At 40.2% G+C, this 22446-nt stretch overlaps 1 protein-coding gene across 11 annotated transcripts in view; it reads left to right on the forward strand.

Annotated features, from left to right (window-relative positions):
* The first annotated feature begins 4293 nt into the window (after nucleotides 1-4293).
* nedd4l (NEDD4 like E3 ubiquitin protein ligase) overlaps nucleotides 4294-22446 on the forward strand; it is a 41700-nt gene continuing 23547 nt past the window's right edge. For 4 of the 11 annotated variants that reach the window (XM_085279837.1, XM_085279838.1, XM_085279840.1 and 1 more), the window contains exons 1-5: nucleotides 4294-4658; nucleotides 6413-6486; nucleotides 10406-10487; nucleotides 12876-12914; nucleotides 13619-13672. In XM_085279837.1, the coding sequence (XP_085135963.1) occupies nucleotides 4614-4658; nucleotides 6413-6486; nucleotides 10406-10487; nucleotides 12876-12914; nucleotides 13619-13672 (294 nt within the window). In that variant the 5' untranslated portion in view covers nucleotides 4294-4613. Of the gene's footprint in view, nucleotides 4659-6412; nucleotides 6487-10405; nucleotides 10488-12875; nucleotides 12915-13618; nucleotides 13673-17194; nucleotides 18608-22446 lie in introns of those variants that run through there. The other 7 variants (XM_085279832.1, XM_085279833.1, XM_085279835.1 and 4 more) reach the window with 4 other exon arrangements.

Below are 22446 nucleotides of genomic sequence, written 5' to 3' on the forward strand. Positions count from 1 at the left end.
GTCCAAAAGAATAGAAGGTCCTGGAAAGCGGTAATGAAATAGGCGCTATTGTGTATATGTCACGATAATAATATTGATAATAAAATGAAAGGCCAGCAGATATTCTATACGCTTTGCATCTATTTGGATATATAAGCGTTGTGAAACCTTGTTGTTGTTCATGCAGTATTTTTATTCCATTTGCAAAATTTCAGTGATTTTTTTCCGCTTTTTTGGGGTTTCTTTTTGAGACCCTTAATATACACAAATATGTACCATATCTGCAATCAATCACTACAAAAATCCTCTCGTATTTTTCTTGTTCAACAAATGAAAACAGCATTATAATGCTTTTGGAGACATCGATGAGCTTCTGAGCGACTCATTCACATCAGAAAAAAACTATTTGTGAGTAATCACACAGTAAAAGCACGCTTTGTGTTGGAGGCCTTCAAACCGAGGCAGCTTGGGAAATCTCTCTTCGTCCCCCTTTTCAGCTCTGCTTACATGCAACAATGTTATATAATATGGCCATCTGCTCTTCCACGTGGATTCAAAACTATCACTGCCACACAGGCATGTGTAAGCCAAGCCAGTCCACATCTGAACAAGGATGCTCCTTGATGGGATGCCCTCCGTTGAATTGCTCACAGGTGCGCGGATTTATAAACCCATTTATACACGTTTCCAATAAACTGCGTCTTTTTGGGGAAGTTGTTTTGGTATGCGAACCTTTGTGTCTGTGCACGTCCGTTTGTGCTGGCGTTGTTGCAGTGGAATAGGCCTGAGGCACGTCAAGCAACCATAGATGAAGGACTGAGGTCCCCCTCGAAAATAACAGCAGCGAAGGGGGGTCTAATTTTCATAGATGTCTGCGCTCTCTAACTAAAAGCACACCAGTTCGAGGACTGAACGGGTCAAACAAAACAGCAATTACAGCTCTACAGTGGCATCTAGTGTTACTTCCTGGAACTGTTTCTTTTCTAAAGATTAAAGTCTGTTAAATGGACCAAATCAAAGGCTCAAATAAAACAGATCTGCTTTGGCTGATAAAAGCCGGGTGTTTGTCGCAGGCCTGTCTGTATGCTCTGGTAGCTTTTAATTAGGGAAGAAAGCGTCTAGACTGTAGAAGAGGACCGGTGTTGCTCCTGAAAAGTGAAACAAACACACACACACAGACACACAAAAAATCATTTGCAGTCTTCAAATGTTGGCGCGCTATGAATGGAAGATCAATGAAAGACAAACATGCCTCATCAGATCATCAGATTCATTTCCTGTATTCATTGCACACATTAGTCAGTGCATAGTGTGCAAGTTGTGATAAGGCTTCTTTAATAACGGGTTTACATGGTGTAATCAATCTATTATTAATGGTTCAGGTATCTGTTACTATGCCAGCTGCAGGGTTTGGCATGTCTAACCCTCTAAAGTGCTAACTCTCCTTTAAAGTCTTGAGTCTTCAGCCAACCCTAGACATAATAGTTATAAGTTATAAATCCACCTTTGAAATATTGCCTCAAATTATTGTTAATATGTATGGAGGAGGTCAGGAGAGACGTACAACAATGAGTGTCTACAGCTAACCGTAAAACAGGGTGGAGGGTCTGTCATGATAGGAACTGCATTTTAGCCAGTGGTGTTGGAGATCTTGTCAAAATTGGTGGAATTGTGAATGCAGAAATGCACCATTAGGATTCGATCTGCAATGAAATATCATTTGGAAAGTGTCTGATTATCACCAGCTTTATTTTTCAGTGTCAGTGATCCCAAAACTCAATGCCAGTGTGGTTAAAGCATAGAAAAACACAAAGTGGAACACTATCAGTCAATGATGGGCCTCCCCAGAGCCTGGACATCAATATTACTTGACAGGAAACAGAACAAAAAGGCAGGCAAATTTAAAGAAGAAGAGCTTTGAATGCTCTTCATGAAGCCTGGAGAACTATTCCTAAAGACTACTTAAAGAAACGAAAGGAAATGTTGTCATTTCTTTCTGTCATTGCAAATCATTTACTTGAACAAGCCTCTAATGTGTCGGAGTGTTACCAGAACAGATTTTTTTTTTCCACAGCAGTTCACATAATAGAATAATCGTAATTTTAAGTTTAAGTTTATTCGGTCAACAACAACAGATTAACATTTTACATTTTACATAAAAGTACTCAATCAAACAGTAACCGAAAAAGGAATAGGCTGAAGCCTTGTGGCTTATAATTATCCTGTCCTTTACCCCCATAGGAATAATCAAATCCTTAACCAAGAAAATAAATAACATTGATAAATAAGTTATGTAACAATTTGAAAAGAAATCAATGATAAATCAAGAAATTAAATCAACACAAAATTATTCATCAAGCCAAATTTCTATAACCTTGTATGATACAAATTTTTAAATTCTTCCTGAAAAATGTCTTCAGTTCATCATTAAGTCCATTCCATAATTTCACTCCCAAAACTGACACAAATCTATACTTAACATTGGTTCTCCTTTAGGTATTTCAAACACATAAGACCCTCTCTATCATATTTTCCATCTCTTAGTTGAAACATACTTAAAATACGAATTGGAACATTCTTTTTCATCACTCGATATGTCATTTCTAAAGTTTTAGAATATATAATGTCTATGAATTTTAACATAGATGATCCTACAAAAAACTGGTTGGTGGACTCCCTATATCCAACTTTATTTATTATTCTCATGGCTCTTTTTTACAATTTAAAAATTGAATCCTAATATGTTTTGTATGTGTTCCCCCAAATTTCCGCACAATAAGTCATATAAGGCAAACAAAGGCAAGTATACAATAAATAAAGGCAGTTCTTATTCAAAGAGTCTCTTGTTTTATAAAGAATAGAAACAGGCTTGGATAATTTCCATTTCACATGTTCTTTGTGGGGCTTCCAACAAGGTTTATCATCAATAATTACTCCTAAACATTTTGTCTCATATACTCTTTCAATTTCAACATTATTTAAATTCAATTTTACTTTAATATTACTTTTACTACCTCCAAATAACAGAAATTTTGTTTTACTTTCATTCAATGATAGTTTATTAAATACAAACCATCTATTTAACTTCATGAGTTCTGTTTCCACTGTTTTCAGTAATTTCTTTATGTCCTTTCCAGAGCAAAATAAATTTGTATCATCAGCAAACATCACATATTTTAAAGTATCACTGGCTGTACAAATATCATTTATATAAAGTAACAATAACTTAGGTCCCAAAACAGATCCTTGCGGGACTCCACAAGTTACTTTTCTAAGTTTAGATTTCATGTTATTAATACTCACATATTGGAACCTATTATTCAAGTAACTATTTAACCAAAATTGTACATCACCTCTTAAACCATACCTTTCACACTTCTGTAAAAGTAAAGAATGCTCTATCATGTATATCAACCTATTCCAAACTGTTTTTCATCCACAGCCGTTGCAATATTTTCAATAGATTCCATCACAGCTAGAGATGTTGAACGATTTCTTCTGAACCCATACTGATGATCATTCAATAAATCATTTTTATCAATTAAAGAATCTAGTTTGTTTGCAAATAGTTTTTCAAGAATCTTCGAAAATTGAGGCAGTAAAGATACCGGTCTATAATTTGACACAATCTGTTTATCACCAGTTTTATATAATGGGATCACTTTGGCAATTTTCATTTTATCTGGAAAAATTCCAGTTTGAAATGATTTGTTGCAAATATATGTTAACGGTTGAAGGACACTATAAAGAACTTCTTTAATTAGCGACATGTCAAGGTCGTCACAATCCATGGATTTTTTAGACTCCACCAACATACGTGATCGCACATGCAATAAAAGTTATAGTTGTAATTTTACGGTATACAATGAATATACAATACCTGACTCATCTATGAGCTGAGTTAACTCGATTTCCAAAAGTGACTCTCAGTTTTCGCCCATCCTGGACTCAATTAATTTCGTGATCCAGATCAGTACCTGCAGCGGACCAGACCTGCTGCTTGCTGTGACTGCAGCACGTGATTGGCTGCCTGTTACAAGCCCCGCCCACGTCACGATCCCCTTCGGGTGGAGATGGTGATATTATATGTGAAAACTATCTTACACATTCTGGCTATTTCAACAGTGAGACATAGTTCTACATAACACAAAAAGAGCGAGAAAAAAATTAAACGACCCACTTAATTTCGACGTCCTCTTCTTATTTAATTGGCCAGCCAGGCGCGTTAGGGAATTCAAGGCGCACTTTATTGGCTGAGTTTGACAGCAATCACGTGTTCTTGGCACACGATTGGCTGAGCTCTTAGGAGGAAGTCAAGTGTCACAACATTTCGGGAGGGATAAGCTCGGAGTTGACAAAAGCGGTTTGCCTCAGTCGAAACATTTCGCTACACTGTAATTTTTTTTTATTTTTTTCATTTCCAAGTTGGGTCCTGGACGGACCACGCGGGAAAGGATTACGTTATCCGGTTGAGAACCAACCACCCGCGGCGTGCCGAGGACTTGCTTTCACAGTGGACTTTACCTTCACAGCTCGGCACAGAGAGGAGAGTGGGACTTTATTGTTCAAGGCTAGCTAGCTAGCTTTGCAAAGCGGCTTGTTTTTGTGTGTATATAGCGTGGACCGCAGGCTATATGGCTGCGAATTACGAACCGATATATGGACTTTCAGAAGATGAGGTAAGCTTTAAACTCAACCGAGCCCATAAAAAGTATACTACAACCAGGAGTCTCTTCAAGAGGGGTGCAGCCAGAGATGGCCAGCGTTAGCCCGATAGGCAAGCTAACAACCCCTTACCCTGGATAACATTCCAGTGTAATGTTCGGCAGCTGTCAGTTCCTCCCTGTCTTCGTGTCCACTAGTTTTCTCAGCTCATTTTCAGTAGCACTTTCACCACTGTGCCTACAGTCGTGAACCCAAGCAGTCCAAGTTAGTCAGCAGCCTCTGTTGGTTCGTTCCATCCTCGGTTTAATTCAATTTATGGGCGACTTGGAGCTTAACCGCTACCTCGCAATGCTCTGTTGAATCCCAGATGTGCAGAAGGGAAACCGACCGATTTCTCGGGTGCGATGGCTCGATCCCGGTACAAGCTCGACCGCTGTGTCAGATTTAAAAACTACCTCTTGTTTGTAATCGTGGCTGCCTGATAAGTGAGGTGATCTTGGATGTAGACGACTGAGTTGCCATGGCATTCAGATTTACATAAAGCATGTAGCCATTAATTATGAAATAATTCAAGCGTTATTGTTTTTTGTTTTTGTTTTTAATACTGCAGCATCATAGTCACGAGTCAAACATTGGGCATCTATGTATATCTCCAAACATTTTTTTTAAATAGGGGAGCTGTTATATGTGAGATCGGAGCAGTGTACTCTCAAATGGCAAGCAGTGTGGAATTTTTTTTTTTTTTGGATAATCCTGGTGGACAGCTAAAAATATATCTTTAATGGTTTCTCAAAGGGGAAATAGGGGTGTGACTCTTGATTGTTGAATTTGCACTCTGGCTGCATTTGACTCATCTGTCAGTCTGACCAGGAAGGATGTAAGAGGGTTCAGCTTCAGCAATTCACTGAATCTGTGTTACGTAGATGCACTTTGAACCATGTGACGTTAGTTTCTCTAACATCTATGTAGGGATTGGCCGATTTAGCTCCCGATTATCAATATTGGTTATATTAGCCACTGGTAATTTGTTCTGTCACTTCAAGTTTTTAGTATGTTATGTGACTTAAATGTTTCAGCGACAGCAAAGAGGAAACAAATACCAACAGCACCACCAAAATCATTATATCTGGGGGAAGGATCTTTATTGGCTAGAAAATATTTTTAACATCGGGTTTGAAATGTTGGCGTAGAATTTAGGTGCCTTCTTATGTTAACATTGTATTTATTATAATTTTTTTTAGTAATCATTAGAAGAAAAGGTGAACCCTATCATTTAACCCACTTTGATAGCTCTGGGGTACCCTGCTGACATGAGGCTTGTCTGTAAAAACTTCCCTCACACACACTAAACAGATGGGGATAGTATTCATTGATGATTATACCATGAAACAAAGCATTTACTGTGATCATGAGGTAAACATTCAGTAAGGCACCCCACTCCCCTTTTCTTCTCACTTTGTCATCTGGTGTTATGCTAACATCATTAACTATGTCAGAGACTTCCCCAGTAAATTAATTGCCGCTGCAGTGACTTGGAGAAAAGTGTAGTCACAGCCTGGCATGAGGTGGTTTAGCATATTAAGTGTCTACATATTTTCGGATACTGCGTTTGAGTTTTGGTGCCAAGTTACAAACGGCCATTTATTTATAGGTGAGCTTTATTGATTTAAAAGGCAGCTCATTGCAGCTGGCTGCTTGAAATATCTTAGATGACTTAACTTAGCTGATTAAATGTTTTGACCCATCATCTCTTTCCCTCTGTCTGCAGCATGAAACACGAGTGTTACGGGTTAAGGTCATTGCAGGAATTGATCTGGCGAAGAAAGACATCCTTGGAGCCAGGTGCGTATCATGGAATTTCTGAGAAAACGTCAGAAGATACTGTTTTTGTGTTAATAATAGAAGTGTTAGGTTGCTTTCCTGCTGTCATTGTGAAGGTCTGGTGAGTGGACTTGGGCTTCTTTCTTTCTGGTGCTCTACATGTTCTCTTCCTTCACAAAACTAGGTCTTTTGAGGCCTTCAACATTGCATACACATCATCACAGTTTAGATGGGTCATGCCAAACATGTCAGCTACTTCACTCACTAATAATGATTCGCCATGGATCATTACATGAAGAAATCCATGCTTAAGGAAAACTAGACAGACCTTAGTTGTAGTATTGTGTTTAGCATCCCAACTCTTTGGGGTTCTCCTTCTAGCCAGTCGTTTTTAACCTTGAGCAGCACAGTGTTATGCACAGTTCCTACATTCCTTCTAGTTACAGACCTTGCACCTCAAGTGTTAATCAATGATTTCCATCCTGCCTCTCCTATCCTACTCATAACCCACCTCTGTTACCCTTCTTCCAGATAAAAGAGCTTGACTAATTCTTATACATGCCACATACCTTCCCACATGTGGGAACACAGTGTGGTTAAACTTTTGATGATCTCTGAAGCGTTATGTCCATCAATATCTCCCTCCCATGTGTGAGTCTGTGAAGTGCAACAGACTGTTAATACAGTTTTTACATGATGTTACATAATAACTTTAGTTATTGTAATTTTATTTTTGTTAAGCAGTGTAACTTATGCTCCTTGAATTTTAATTACCCACAGCTTTGCTTTTGCTCTAATAATATGCTGAATGACTCGCTGTCACTTCTATCAACACCACCTCTGCCATCCTGCTGGCTGTTGTTGTATTTTTCCATGTGCCAATCAGAGACTTTCTTCTTAATTTGAAACTAGCTTTCTAGTGTCAAACTAAACATGGAATATTTATTATGCTGAAGCGCAAACTTCCATTAGAAATAGCAATGACCAGTAAGTCACTTAAATGGCACAGCACTTCAGCTGAAGAGATCTAAATCTTAACATGTGACAGCTTTTTGCTGTTATAGGTCTTTTAGCTACATGTTATTGAATGCCTGAGTAGGTTTGCAAATGTAATTGCAATGCAAAACATGTAGCAAGACTTCACAGGACAGACTCACTGAAGATTGCTTATCATCATTCTTTAAAGTAACATGTTGCATGAGGCTGTAAAGAAATATTTAACTATATTAAACTGTATATCTGTCTGAAATCACCACAGGAGCACTGGAAGCCTCTTCTGAATTTGAGCTCTGTGCCTACTGTTGATCACAGTAATGTATCTGAACTGTAAGAATGCAGACATTGTTTGAGGAAGAGCTTGGCATGTGTAGCACTGTGTGAGTGCTACTCGCATGCCAGAGTGCATGTGTTAGCATCCTGATGCCCTGCTGGCAGGACAGCTCAGCCTGGCTCAGGAGAAAGCTGAACTGTAATGCAGTGCACTGAATGAGGTCTTGATGTGTGGCTAGCTACCACAGGAGACAGTGCTGACTTGGCAGTCTGTCACCTCATAAGATGCTCAAACAGTTCCAGCCTGTTCTTTTCTTCTTTTTGCTCCAAATGTGTTCCTGTCGGTGCTCCTTTGTGGCTCGTGTGTTACATTCTGTTGTTTCAGATTAAATGAAACACTCTGAGGTTTTGTTTTCACCGTTTTTGTGCGGCGATGAGAGAAACTCAAGGAAGTAACTTCAAAGAACAAGTGTACGGGGCTATGCTTTGATTCCGGCTGCTTTTGGTATCTTTAATCTTGTGTTGACCACAAGTAGCCTTTCTCCCACCCTTAGAAGGATTTTTGCTCATAGAAGGAAGGAGACAAGAAGTCTCCGTGCAGCTGGGATACAGTGGTCTCATTGTTTTTGTTTAATCGCAACATATCATAGAACCACACAAACACACAATTAGAAGCTATGGGGTTCCTGAAGAGGTTAACTAGCAGCACCTGTTTTGCCTAGGGTATGTTTGCAACTCCTTCAATATCCGTCTGTCTGCCCGTCTAATTTCGTTCTTATTCTTTTGTTTTATCTCAACTGCTTCCTTCAAATGAAAGTAAGACTGCACTGTAGCTGCGAAATTGAATTGCTGATTAGGTCAGTCCTAATGCTATGGTTACTGATTATGTCTGAATAGATTTAAAACCCATTCTCTAATATTTTGATATTTAAAAAGTGTTTAAAATCCTGTATTTAACCTTATACTAAGCAGTTCTTGCTAAGCAGCCACAATTGTAGCTCCTGAGACCACAAGAGGTTATTACAGGATGCTGTGGCAGTAAATTATGTGAAGGGTGCTGAAATGTGCCATGTGGGTCGTGCCAGAAACCCCAAATCATCATCTCGACACAAAACGGCAATCGCACCATTCACCTGTGTCAACTCAGCATACTGCTAATTTGACCAAAGACACCTGAAGTCGAAGCAGTCGCGTTCTTGACTGCAGTGGTTTGAAGAGTAAGTAGCAGGGGAAGGGTTATTGTAGTAGTAGTAGGCAGTTATTGAGTTGCCTAAATTGCCCTACTAACATTATCTTCCACATCATCTTTATATACCACAGTGTCTGGTGGTGGCTAACACGTATATTAGCTGTGTTGATACCACTTAATTTCAGTTCTTTTCATCATGTTGGGTAACAGCTAAGGTGTGTGAATATATTTTAATGATTTAAAGTCTGGACTTGGCTCTCTTGATTGGAATCCAGGTTACATATTGATGAGATATCAAGTTGGCAAGTCACCACTCATTTGTAATGCAGGTAATATGCATCTGTTAATAAGTTACAGTTGCTTTTATAAATTGTGGACTGTGAGGTACCAATTAAAGTGTATTACATTTGCTTTCACTGAATAAATCTCTAATGTCAATATAGTCATCTCTCTTCTAACACTACTAGAGAAACTAATTTGAACCTGCAAATCCAGAAAAGTGTAATTCACACCAAACTGTCTCTGCAGCACAAATATCTTATTACATTAGGTTGAGCAAAGGAAAAACAAAGTCTGTGCAGAAACCCTGCTGTTGCTTAGCTTCTTTCTTGCTTTACTCTTTGTTTTTCTTTTTCTTTTTTTTAACCTCCAAACTCTAGCTTTCAGTAAACCTAGTTGATTAACTTGATCAATAAAAAGTTGTTAACACAGAGGATGCTTTAAGATATCCTATTTAGATATACAAATGCACAAATAAAAGCATCGTCTGTGTTAATTGCGTTGTAATTTTAACGTGAAAGTTTCATGTAGGACTATGTAACTTTGCAAAGTCACCCCCTCCACATGTACACAGACCTTTTAAATAGTCAGTTCTCCCAGGGAAGGGTTTTGCAAAGTGTGACACGGTACCAGGTGTTGCCTGCTGTGACTAACATCAGGTTAATTGGTCTTCGCAGTGAACAGTAGATCGCCGCTCAGACCAGAGCTCACTGGAGGTTTCTACCCTGTCAGCACCTTCAAATAAGCCACGTGGGGAGTTTTAAATAGCACAGTCACACATGGTCTGCTTATTGTTTGTACTTCTCTCCTCAAAACGTTTAGCTGTTTCTATTTTTAGCAGTCTTTACCAATAAGACAGGATTTTTATTTCTCAGGATACTCAAATGGAAGGAGTGTCTAACTAAGGCGCACCAATTGCAATTTTCTTTTTCTTCTAAGTGTGAACTGTCTACACTGGAACTATAACTGATTGCATTGAGAAAAAAAAACTTAATTTGTTTGTATATGCTAATATGTAATTTGCTTTGGTCTTTTATCACTTTGGAAATCATTGTTTTGATATGGAAATTAAATGTAATATGAAATGTATGTATCCTATTTATTATAGATGTGTGCTGTTTTTGGTAAATATGTATTGCTGGGAGCAGATGGTTTGAATTTGGATATGCTTCCGACTTTTTTTTTTCTGCTTTGGTTTTGCAGTGATCCTTATGTCAAGCTTTCCCTCTATGTTGCTGATGAAACTAGAGAGCTTGCCCTAGTCCAAACAAAAACGATTAAAAAGGTAAGTCCATAAGTAAACAGTGACTTTGAAGCATTGAACTGTAGCATGTTTAGTCTGATGTTTGTTGTCTTAGAGGTCCTGTTTATGTCTTGGATGACGCAGTCACAAGTGGACAGCTACTCTGCAAATAAACATGGAGCCTACAGAAGTTTTGCAAACCTGCTTAATTATTCAGGGTCTCAAATTAAAGTCTAATTAATCTTGACTCAAAACAGTGTGCTGCTCTATGTTCATTTTACAGCCGGTCTCACCAGCAGGGCACCTGTTGCTAATGGGAGAACTATTATAAATGGCAGAAGCTAACGGGAAATGGGCAGTAGTTTGGAGATATTTCATGCTATCACACTAATGTGCTGGTGAGATTTCTTATCGTGTACATTTACAGTTGTAAACAGAGTTGTTGGGAATAAGTCTGTTAGCCAGTACTAGTGCAGGAGGACGTTGTGTTTCTCCACTGGTAGGAAGAACACTGATTATGTAGGCGTTCTTTAAATGTGGCTCCAGATAAATTTATGTACACACTGCTAAAACAAGCGAATGGCATTGTGTAGCCCACGGCATATCTGAATATGGTGTGAGCAGTTAAATCTGCGTGTGCATTCCTACACCTGTACTTGGAGGTTTCTCCTTGTGATTGGATCACCCAAGATGCATGTTAATTCCAGGTGAGAACAGAGCCGTAGCTTTATTCCTTAGTCACACACACTCAGTCACCAATGGCAGCAGACTGCTATGCAAGAAGTAATCTGGAGTTCATTGTACTGCCTGATGGTGCTTTGGCACATGGAGGGATCGAATGGCCAGCCCCTATATTAGTGGAGAGCTCGCTCGACCACCTGAGCCTTGAAAGCCCAATGACCTCTAATGAACCTACTTGTATTGCTTGGCTAGCTTGGCCACTCCTGCCAAACTAATCTACTTCCACACCTGCACTTTAGATGGGCCTTTTCAGCCACTTAAATGTGCACTTATTGAGTCCCTTTTAAAGTCACAGGTGTGGGATCACAGATCATCTTAATACCAACACACACTCCCTACCCCCACACCTACCAATCAAGGCAAAGCTCCAGAAAGGCACAAAAAGGTGGTGCTTCCTTTATCTGTTCAGGACAGGGAGACACTGGTCGAGGTCTTCCCCCGTGGCCTCTTTTTGAGGAGGAAATCTCTTCACAGCAGGGGGAGCTATTACTTGCCATTATTGTAAACCCAGCACAGGAGACGTTTCCAATTCAAAGGAAGCTGTAATTTGAGTGGAAGTGCATATTGATTTCCAGGATTTTTGAATTTTCTGAGCTGCATGGTTTAAATTTGATCTGAAATGTATTGGGTTCTGCTGCACTCCATTTTATTCTTTTCTGAGGCTGTACTTTATAATGTGCAGGGGTTAAACTTTAAAGCATAGCTTGACTCAGTTTCTTACTTCCTGGTAGTAAAGTTGGTTATAAGAAGCTGCCAACGAAAGCCTGTGTTGGAGTCAAGCAGCTCAGGCCTACATGCAGCCAAACATATGCTGCCAGTGGCCATGGTTTTCTTTATAGGATATAAATAGCTGACAATAGTACTGCTATGTGGAGCAGAAAAAGAAGCAGTGGTGCTTCGCTCTTCTGTGGGCTTCATGTGTCTTTAAGTGGGACACCTTTGATGGCATCTTTGTTGTTGAAGCTAAGAGTTTGGCTTGTGGCAAGATGACATGAAAAAAATGGGATATGACAAAGAAATAAAAAGCCAATCTGAGGCAAACATCAGTATCTAGATGATGCCCTGAGCACAGAAGAGCTGAGGTTAGGCTGTTCTGGATGTTTTTGTTTTTGTTTTTGCCTTGTGAGCTGCAGATTTCATTAATATTGTTCATCCAAGTACAGCGAGTTAATTTGTAATTGTGGTATCTCAGTAGTTTTAGTACAGATGTTATTTTATCGCTGCTGTAAAACATTTAATGTTTATTATTCAGTGTAACTTGTGAAATTCAGGTTTCATTGACATTTGAGTGTTTAAGTCATTTGAGTCACCAAAGGAATTTTAATGAGAACTGTCACTTAGTTCCCAGTCTAATAAAAACATCAAATGTGTGAGGCAGAAGGAGAGTGGATTGGAGGGGGGTGTAACTGCTGAGCTGATGCATCCAGAAAGTGGGTGAAAATCCTCACGCCTGTTAATCTGAAGGCTTATTCTTATCACAGGAGCAAGTTTGCTACAAACCTCCTCTAACAATATAAGAGAGGATCATTGGCATGCCAGATAGAGCCAAATTTTGCACGTGGCCTCTCTTCTCTCACTCTGAGTGGGATGCTTTTCATACATCTGTTCTCTTTTCTGTGTAAACTAATGATGCTGTTTATTGTGTTTTAATGCAGTTATTCATTGTGGCTTCTGTACACTGTGTTTCAGACCCTCAACCCAAAATGGAACGAAGAATTCTACTTTAGAGTGAGTTCAGATTTTGAAATGCTTTCGTGAATGATGATTATTATTTTTATTTATTTTTGCTTTGACGGTCTGTTATTGCTCTACTTTGGAGCAGGAGTTGTATAGCTGTGAATCTTTGGTTGCAGTTTAACATGGCGATGAAACCCACGTCTTCCACCCCTGTAATCAAACAGGACGTTATAAGTATAGTGACATGATAACTCTAGACTGAGGGTGTTTTAGTTCAGTTCAGTTTGTTAGGTGGTGTTGATAGGCATCTATAATTCAAGTTTTTTTAAATCAATAACATTTTGTGAAATTAAAACGATAGAATAGTTTATAAGATTTCATGGGTGAATAAATGATACAAATTGGTCATTTCCTGTTGTTAGGTAGTTAAGTTGCATAATGATGTCATAATGTGCAATATGGATAACAGCCTTTTAAGAGTATAAGCTGTACCTTTGTGTCAACTTTGATTGCTCAACTCCTGATAGTGTAGGAATTGTTTGCAAGGAAACAGATTTTGTGTATTATAGTAAAATGAGTACAGCTTAGGCTTCTGTTTCGATAATTAGACAGCTGACTGCCTTCTAAGACTCTGCACAGTTTTAAATGATTACAAAACAAAAAGCAAGCAGCCAGTTACCCGCAAATGCACATACACTTTGACATAAACAGCAAGCAACGTCTCTAACATCTTCCTTATTTTGTTGCTCCCACAGGTGTGTCCACAGAATCATAGGCTACTCTTTGAGGTGTTCGATGAAAACAGATTGGTAAGATTTCCACTTTTGTAGATTTATTTAGTTGTCTCGTGTCGTTTAATCTGCTTCGTGCAATCTGTTCTCCTTGGAAATATTTGCACAATATATTGTCTTTCATTTAATGTCCTATGGTGATAATTTGCTTTCCAGTAGCACTTTATTTTGTTCTCTAGTCTCAGTTACGCCAATAAAACATAATGACTGTAAAACTGATATTGCTAAATTTGTCTCAACCAGTTCTGCTTTCATTATACCGCAGAGATTTTCAATAACTTAGAAGACGTTTTATTGACTTTGTCTGCCCTCCCTCGTGTGTTAACAGTTTTCGAGATGTGAACCATTTTCCCAGTTTAACATGACATGATTTCAGCTTTAGGCTTTGTAGATTATAAACAGCGTACAGTTTGTTTGACTGCTAGTTTCGGTACTCTGCTTTCAGACTGTAATCCACTAACAGCTCCTACATTCCTCTTATGTCAAATTTCTCAGATTTCCCCCACAGACGAGAACACTGGTTTCCTTGACTTGTGAAATTAAAACCCCTTTTAGGCCCTCAGTTGCCTTGACAACTAAATTAAATGTCTGCACATTGTCAATTCTTGCAGTGAGTAAAACCATCACAAATAGGTCTTGTAATCAATTTACTAATTCACTCTTGGCTCTAAACGTCACCTTGGTTGGAGTATCTTCAGAGAAGGCGTGCATAAGAGAAGTGGTTGCTGACACTGTGGAGTCATTGTTCTGTAGAATAAGCAAAAGGCTCTGCTAGCAGTGTTATTTGTTTCCTATGTCTTCTCAGTAACTCTGGGTCCTGGGTTTGATGTTGTATAAAACAAACAGCGGATGCAGCCCAACATAGTTTTGGTGATCTTGGCTGGATAAGGCACATTCTGTCGGGGCCTCTCAGATTCAGGGCTGTTGCTGAGGACCATCGTGGGAGGTTAAAACATTTGGGATTTGTTTGGGGAGTGTCTTTTTGTAACAACACGATCTCTAGTTTTATTTCTAGGTGAACCATATAAAGACATGACTATTTCATTGATCTAAGCATGTAACACATGTCTAACTTGCTCATTTGCACTCCGTCCCTTCTAAAAAGTGCAGCTCTAATTTTCCTTCAGTACAGTGAACACTTTCTGTATAAGAGGATGAGACGAGAGCACAGCACAGGCAGCCTCAAGCACGGTCCTCTCCTTATATGTCCGAAGAAGTGCTTTTTGTCTTTCTCTTGGTGCGTGCCAAGGCAGTTCCCCCACCACTGGTCAGCATTTCGTTTTGTACTGGAGCATAGTACAAATATAAGAGAACTATGTATGACACTGATGGTTGAATTTGAAGAAGCGGCTGAATAGACCTACAGCACAGTGCAGTTTGAAGCAGGCATGTTATGTCATTTGGCAAGCTGGGCTCGCTGCCATTGGACCACACATTGGCATTTTGTTTCTTTTATACAGAACATTCCCCATAACATTTCTCACACAGACACACATTTATTGACTGTGCCTAACACTGCAGGCAGTGTGTCATCACTAAGTGTAACTGGCTGCCAAGCCGTGAGTCTTCCTGTATTACAGTGTCTTTCTTTTGGCTTCTTTGTCCAGTCAGTATTGTTTCTTGATGCCCTCTTGTCCACAATGCAGACCTTTGATATTTATTTCTTTTTTTCATTCGTTTGAAATACTACAGGCTGCTGGTTGCAACTTGTTTTTTGAAAAAGATAAGGTGACGCACTGTGGTCTAAGCCATAGGTTGAACCAGTCCAAGCGGTTAAAACAAGGCAGTTACTTTTCAAGCGTGTAGCTCTGAAATGGCAAGTTGTGATAGGGGCTTTGTCAGTTCTGTGCACGGAGGCGGATGACTCCCCCACTAACTCTGGCTTCAGGGCAAAGTAGTCGAACTCCCACTTTTTCACATGATGATGCTGTGGTGAATCAAATTGTAGGAGCTTTTTTACATTAATGTACAGTATGTTGCAAACAAAGCGTCTTTTTCTGTGTTGTAACTTGGAGTTAGGCATTAGAATTTGTGCATGATTTCATTCAGCATTACAGGCTAGGATCACAGCCAAGTTGTGTCTCGGACTGCTTTTGGATGCAAAAGGAATGACCTATAAAAGCAGCGTCAAATGTTTGGCTGTGTATGGCAGGCATTGCATGTTTATTCTGTTTCAAGTAGACATGCCTTTTCCGAGTGAGGACCATGCTGTTCTGTGATCTGTCAGATAATCTGCTCTTTACTCTCAATCTCACTTTTTTTTTCTTGATCCATTTTTAGCACCAACTTCCTTATGCTTCTTTTTTTCTGTTTCCAAGCTGCAAGACATTACAGGATAAATTATATGCTCCAGACTTGGTGTTGAATTTTTGACATGATTGGCACCAAATGGCAATTGGTGATCAATTAACAAGTAACCTTGCTGTGAATCTAGAATCTAGAAGTTATTGATGCTTTCCTTTTCCCTTCCATTTCTTTCTGCTCCTTCAGTTCACAGCATGTCTTTTCCAGAACAGGCTGATTGCAGGCAGCACTGAATGATTGGAACCGTTCAATGCCGAAGGAGTTGAGTGGGAGCAAATAAACAGCTGACTGGCATTGCCAACATTGCTGCACTCTTTTTCGTAATAATGCTCTAATTTTATCCAGCTTTCCCATTTTGATCACATTGCTGAACTTTCACCCCTCCCTAAAAATCCAAAGCTGCTCGCCATTTAGTTCAGTTTGATCCAAAAAGAGTGTTTAGTCAACGATAGACGAACGTTTCTGTAGGTGAGCATGCAGTAGTTCAGCCATTTGTCACTCTAGTTAAGTTTCTATTAACTTATTTTTACATTCAAAGAAATCCACAGTCAAAAGACGAAATGACTTGTATTTAAGATGAATACGTTGGGAACTTCTTTTGTTAAATAATATAAGCCACAATATTGAAAAAGGAATGAGTTACGATTTAATTTAACAGGTGTACTCTTGGTGAGTGGTGTTTTGATATTTGAGTGCTACTCTGGGGAAACTGAGCTACTCTTACTGAGATATCAATTTTAGCAAATTAAATCAAATTCCAGATGATGTTTAAATTATGAAGAAAATAGTTTAAAAACTCATGAAGCCAGATGAAAGGACATTAATGAGATGTGGAGGCAGGGGAATTGGCGGGGTTAGAAAAAGTTCATGTTAATAGAGCGGAGGATGGATAGGAGTAAGCAAGCAGGATGTAGGTGGGGTCGTTGGGGGGGGGCTCATTTGCTACGTGAGGGCAGTATGGGGTCGTAACAGGAGATGGCAGGGCCATTTGTAGTCACGTGACTGCCAGGCAATCCACTGTCACCTCGGAAACCAGGAGTGCCGGCCACTCATATCCAATCATGTCGGGAATGCTGGCTGTCACTTGGCTCAGGCTATTTCTGCCGTCTGTCGCTAGTGCTTGATGGTGCTAAGAGACTGGTATACAGGGATCCTCCTCCTTTTTTCTTTTTTTTTTTTTCTCCTTTTTTTTTTTTTTTTTTTTTTTAAAAAACACCACCCCCCCACCCTCCTCCTCGTAGCCATCAGCCCTCACTCTCCCTCTCCTTTGAGTGCGTTGTGTAAAGTTGTCAGCTGTTTTGCAGTGGCTGTTTTGCTTTTGTGGTGTGAGTACTTCTTTTCTCAGTTCAGCTTGGTGTGGGAAGGAAAGTTGCGGAAGAGGCTGGGAGAGGGGAGGGGGGAATGGAAGAAAAGAGGATCAGTTGTCTAGCCAAAGGAGAAGTGGGCAACAGTTAGGATACTGAGGCAAGAGCCAGAGGAGAGAACCAGCAGCCACTCAGTAAGAAAGTGAGAGGCAACGGGAGATTTGGACGTGGGGTGAAAATGGCACAGCGTCTGCGTTTGTACTTTGGCTCAGGACACAGTAACACAGCCCCGGACATACTGGAAGGAGACTTTGAGGTGCAGCAGCGAGACGACGATAGGGTCACGGCACACCTCGTGCAGCCACGTCCAGCATCGAGGCCTTCCCAGGACTCTGCTACGGAGCACGTCCCGTCGGCGGCTTTTGGTTTCCACTCTGAGCCTTCGCTTAAACGCAGCTCCTCCATGTTCATACCCCAGCTTGCCGCCTACACTGAGCCACGTCCTACTAGGAGCTCATCCATGCACATCTCCCTTCAGCGCTCCAATGGATCCAGTAATGGAGATTCCAGTGGTCATGCTGATGATGTCCCACCACCCTGTTATACTCCTCCAGGACCTGCGCCTGCCTATACCGAACCACAGAGTCAAGCTAACTTTCCGCGGCAGTCCCCTCCTCCATACTACAGCCCTGATTCTTTAAGTGTGCAATCTTCTCTGGCGGAGCCAAACCTTCCCAAGCGCAGGGTCTTTAGTATTGGTTCCAGCAGTCATTGTACGTATAACAGACGCCAGCCTGGCATCAGTGTTGGTGCCATCTACATCCAGAGGAATTCTCCTGACGGCTCTGATGTCCAGCATTTCAGAATCCTTCCCTATGGCGGTACCGGCTGGTCTGTCCAGCAGCAAAGCCTGGACCAGTCCTCTGGTGTTAATGGCACAAAGCAGAGGCTAGTGTTTCAGCTCCAGCAAAATCAGAGCCAGGATCAGAAGCAGGGCAGACAACCGGATGATCCATCACAAGAACAATGCACAGATGCTGGACCCAACAGCTCAAGAGGTTGCCATAGGGTGCGCTACCCTAGAATTCGATTACATAGAAGCTCGTCTCATCAGAGGCTGCTGGTGGAAAATAATAATCAGAAAAGTGGTGCAGACAGTCAGACTATAGACGAGAATGAAACAGATGTGGAGACAGAAGCAAGAAACAGACCTGATGGTTGTACTTTAAACTTTAGTGGGGAAAATCCCAGAAGGCAGCCACATTTGAAGATATATTTTACCCCGGGTGGCGGTGGAAATCAGGATGTGAGCTTTGGCAATGAAGCAACGACAAGTAATTCCAAGGTAAAGAGTGTGGAAAAGTTTAGTAGAAGCATACTCTGCCTCTGAAATGTTTGGTGAAAAATTGTTGAATTACAAAAGCGTTATGTAACATTTATAGACTTGTTCTAATGTTCCTAGAGAAACTGATATTAGAATGAATAGTAAACAAATCCAAAAATAGTGGGTGGCATGTGACATTTAGTTTAATATGACTTGGCTTGTTCCTCTTGTAGCCAAAAGGGTGAGGTCCAGCACTGTCATGGACATAACAAATGAAAAAGCCAGTCTAACACATCTAATTTGCAGTGGTTGCTTAAGTACTATTTAACACTAAGAATATAGGCTAGACAGGGAGAGATCCGTGTGGTGCTGATACAGGGTGGTGACTTTCCTGGACCTAAAAATCCCAGACAACCTTGCTGATCTAAATCACACATGCTGCTTTTCTTTCACTTCATAACCAGAACGACTTAAAGTCTCACACACGTCAGCCAGTTTAGTTGTGCAAGAAATGGATGAATGGATAATTTGTTCCCATGCACTTGTTGCCTTCCGTTTCACAGAAATGCGACACTGGGGTTTTTGATAATACCCTTAAGTGCAGTCAGCACTCTTTAAGAGCTGGCTGTGTCTATTTTTAGTTTACCTCGAGCGTGTTTGTTGGTTTTGAAAGCAGGCAAGCGGCATGTCTTCTCCAGTTCTTGGCTGGTATGGATGTGAATCGTTGCAGCTGCTCAGCAGGCGATTAAGAACTAACATGTCAGTGCAGCCCAAACAATGATCAAAAAGTTTCACAAGCAGCGTCGGTTTCCTCAAAGCCTGAAATCTTTTGGTGTTGCTCTCCAGTCTTATGCATATGTCCAACTCTGGTGCTAGAATGCTATAATCAGTGTATCGAGTTACCCAAATTGCTGTTTATTTATTAAACTTTTAAATACTTTCGATGTAGAACGTTTTAGATGTTTCTTTTAAGCTATTTTTTAAATGGCACTTTGGAGTTGTAAACTCAATTTTTAGCCTAAAATTAAATATAGTCGATTTTGAAATTAAATGATAGGGCCGTCATTGACTGTTTGAGGTTTACACCAGCAGGATGTAGGTTTATCATGAGATGTTTAGCTCCAGGAAGGACCGCCTAAACAGGAAGATATTTGCTCATATCATGTTTTAGTTCATCTGACCAAACCACTGATTTCATTCATCTGAGTCAACCCCCCCCAAAACCCCAAAGATTCCCCCGCCACAAACCAGATTGGTTATTTGTAAAAGTAGAAACATGCTTTTTTTCCCTTTTGGAGCTAGCCTCAAGTGGCCACTCCAGGAACTGCAGTTTTTTGCATTTAATCATCAGCTTGAGTTTATTGCACCTCATCGGTTTCTGCTTGCTTGTATGTGTAGAAGTTGTGACCAGTCGGCTAAAGAATATCTCTTCCCACTCAGTTTGACTGAGCTTAGTCTGCATCCAGGCAGATACTGTGATGCACAGTCCTGCCAGTGACTTCGCATTATTCAGGTGATGAAAAAGGAGATGCCAAGATGCAGTAGCAAAGGTGATGATGAAAAGGGCAAGGGTGGTGTTGATATAGACAATCTAGGTTTGGATAAAAAAAAAAAGAAAGAAAACGTTTTCAGATCTAGTGGGAAAAATTAACCTCTTCCTTCGCCCCTCATGGTAGTGATGTGAGACTCCATGGCATCCTGTTTCTCAAGCAACGAGGAAGTCCCCAATTAGACCATAATGACAGGTCTTCCCCAACTGATTGCCTGGAGTTGGATTGCCCCTTTTTAAAACTGGGCTTGGGATGACGTGTGTGTGTGTGTTTGTGTGTGCGCACACCAGATGGACTAGCTGCAAATGGCTATGCCTCCGTGCCATGCCCTCGTTACAGCCCTGCCTTAGTACCCCTCGGTTTCCATTCATTGAGAGCTCCTGGAGGCCAGTAGGCTGGCTATATTTACCTGAGGCAAGATTGTGGACGAGTGGGGTGAGGGCACACTTTTTATTTTGGTCCGATAGCATGTAAGAGGCATTCAAATCACTTGTGTTGCGAAGGGCTTTTCTCTGACAGCGTGGACTTCTCTGAATTGCATGGTATTGTAATACAGTTGTGTCAGCAGGGAGACTGTTGAGAAGGTGAGACAGCCTTTTTAAACCTCAGTGCCAGCCTGGACTTGCTCCAGATTGCCCTTTGTTGTAAACACCCTGTCACCATCTTGTCATCATCTTCCTGTAGCTTCATAGCATTTCCAGTTCTTAGCACTTTAGCTGCTTTCCTATAGTCTTGAAAGATTGGAGTGTGTTTAGGAATGACAATAGATTAGGTTTTTACTCGTTCATTACATGTGAATTGAAGTGAAGAGCAAAATATCCTATAAACATTGGCCATGAAAGCCGCTGTCTGGGTGCTTTTGCTTGTTGGATTTAATTACAGGGTCAGAGAGAGATGTTGCTGCAGGCGACATTTAGGGTTTTATTTTTTTTCTAATTTTATTTAATTTTATCATTTTTTTGGTGCTGTGAGAACCACAAAATCATTTGTAATCCACAGATGTTGCAGTGGTATTTCAGCACAAATCTCTGAAATGGTTATATTCTCATCCAAACTTGCCAGAGTAAAATTAGAAGCGTGTGAAAAGCAATTGTTTCGGTGACCTACTCGTGTTCAGTTTTCAAACTTTTTTGGGCTAGCTTCCTCTTTTTTTTTCCCTTTTTTTTTTTTTTTTTTTCCCATACCTCAAGCCACCCCTCTTTGTCCACCCGTACTTCCTTCTGTTGGTCTTTGGTCGCACTCTCAGAGTGTAACCTGGTCCTGGGAGGCAGTTGCAGACTCAAATCTGACCTCTTAATGACTCTGTAATTAAATCCAACTCCGTATATAAGGTCAGAGCTGAAATGCTTGTTTTGGTTAGTGACATTTAAAAAAACAACAACAAAACAGGTTTGCCTGCAGAAGGTGTTGTTTTCCATGTGATAATATCATTGCAATTGCTTATATCATACACTGGAAGTGACAGTGCTACTGCTGTTTATGTGATCATGTGGTAAAAGAGTTGTGGTTATGCTGTGGTCAAGTTTGCTTTTGATGCTCTCTCAAACTTGGAGGAATCTTATGTCGGACTGCTTTAAATGAGTTATGTTAACAGTAAGTGAATCGTTTAGTTTGGTTGGTTTAGAAATTGAAAGCATGCATTGCGGTAATTTGCACAGTAGTGACTCCTGTTTTCCAAGAAGGGCTCATTTACAGTGTGTTATTCAGTGGAGGTGGGTGGACGTGCGAGGATGAGTGACTTCACATACGTTCGTGTGTGTGTGTGCTTACATGCCTGTGCGTTAATCAGTCATCATTTTTATGTGACTCATTTGTAACCTTTTCACTACTGAATTCCAGCTCGGTTAACTGTGGTGGGAGCCCAGTGCAGTCACTCCACAGCTCTTTTTTCTTTTGTTTATCAGAATAAGCTGGTGTTTTGGTTTGTTTTTTGTTTTAAATCTTTAAACACCTTAACCTCAAATCAGTGTGAAAAAATCCTTTCCAGGCCATGCAGTCTATTCTGTAGAGGCTTAAATTCTGCTTGTTCTTATTCTTCATCCAGAGGTATAATACTGTTTTCAGAACTAAGTCAGTTTTTGATTTTTATTCCTTCTGAAAACTTTTTTTTTTTTGCTGATTTCAAGTTAAGTAGCCATAAATATCACATTTTACTGTCAGAATAAGCATATATACAGTGTTCCCCACACTTAATTTACCTGGAATTTGTGGCACGTGTGAAAGTTGTGGAAACAATGTTGAAAATGTCCTCTGTTGTACATTAACAATAATCAGTCTTTAAAGTAGAAAACAGACTGAAGGTTTTTTTAA

This window comes from Mchenga conophoros, linkage group LG7 (assembly GCF_057382185.1).
Source record: "Mchenga conophoros isolate Kocher_MC1m ecotype Shallow Benthic linkage group LG7, M_conophoros_male_GT1.1, whole genome shotgun sequence".
NCBI lineage: Eukaryota > Metazoa > Chordata > Actinopteri > Cichliformes > Cichlidae > Mchenga > Mchenga conophoros.